Below are 503 nucleotides of genomic sequence, written 5' to 3' on the forward strand. Positions count from 1 at the left end.
TTCCTCTGACTAAGGCCACGTGGCGCTCTCTCCCCCGCAGTGCCTCCGTCGTGGATCGAGGCGCCCCGGGACACCTCGGTCACCCTTGGCGGCTCCGTCATCATCCCGTGCCACGCGCACGGCTTCCCCGCGCCCGTCGTCACCTGGAGGCGCACCCGCGGTGAGTCTTTCTTTATTCTGGAGGCGAGTGTGTGCCGTTATTCATGGCCGAAGAAGCAGCTGTGGGCGACCTTGTGAAATCAAAATACTTTTCGTAAGTACAGAAAGTACAGTGTTCAACGCCACATATTTGCACCTTCCCGTTCTCCGCCCTAAGCAGAGGACCAGCCGGGGCAGTACAGCCAGGTCCTGGGCGGCGGCCACGGGCTGGGCGTAAGCGTGGCCAACAACGGCAGCCTGGTGGTGTTGGGCGCGCGCTCCGAGGACGAGGCGCAGTACCTGTGCGAGGCCGTGAACGAGGTGGGCGGAGGCCTCTCGGCGCTCATCTCTCTCACGGTTAACGG

The 503-nt window shown here is 63.4% G+C and overlaps 1 protein-coding gene across 1 annotated transcript in view; it reads left to right on the forward strand.

Moving 5' to 3' along the window:
- LOC119588175 (Down syndrome cell adhesion molecule-like protein Dscam2) overlaps positions 1 to 503 on the forward strand; it is a 30,461-nt gene that overhangs the window by 10,863 nt on the left and 19,095 nt on the right. Inside the window, exons 2-3 of the mRNA XM_037936878.1 lie at positions 41 to 160; positions 320 to 469. Of these exons, the coding sequence (XP_037792806.1) occupies positions 41 to 160; positions 320 to 469 (270 nt within the window). The remainder of the gene's footprint in view (positions 1 to 40; positions 161 to 319; positions 470 to 503) is intronic.

Source organism: Penaeus monodon, chromosome 23, assembly GCF_015228065.2.
Source record: "Penaeus monodon isolate SGIC_2016 chromosome 23, NSTDA_Pmon_1, whole genome shotgun sequence".
NCBI lineage: Eukaryota > Metazoa > Arthropoda > Malacostraca > Decapoda > Penaeidae > Penaeus > Penaeus monodon.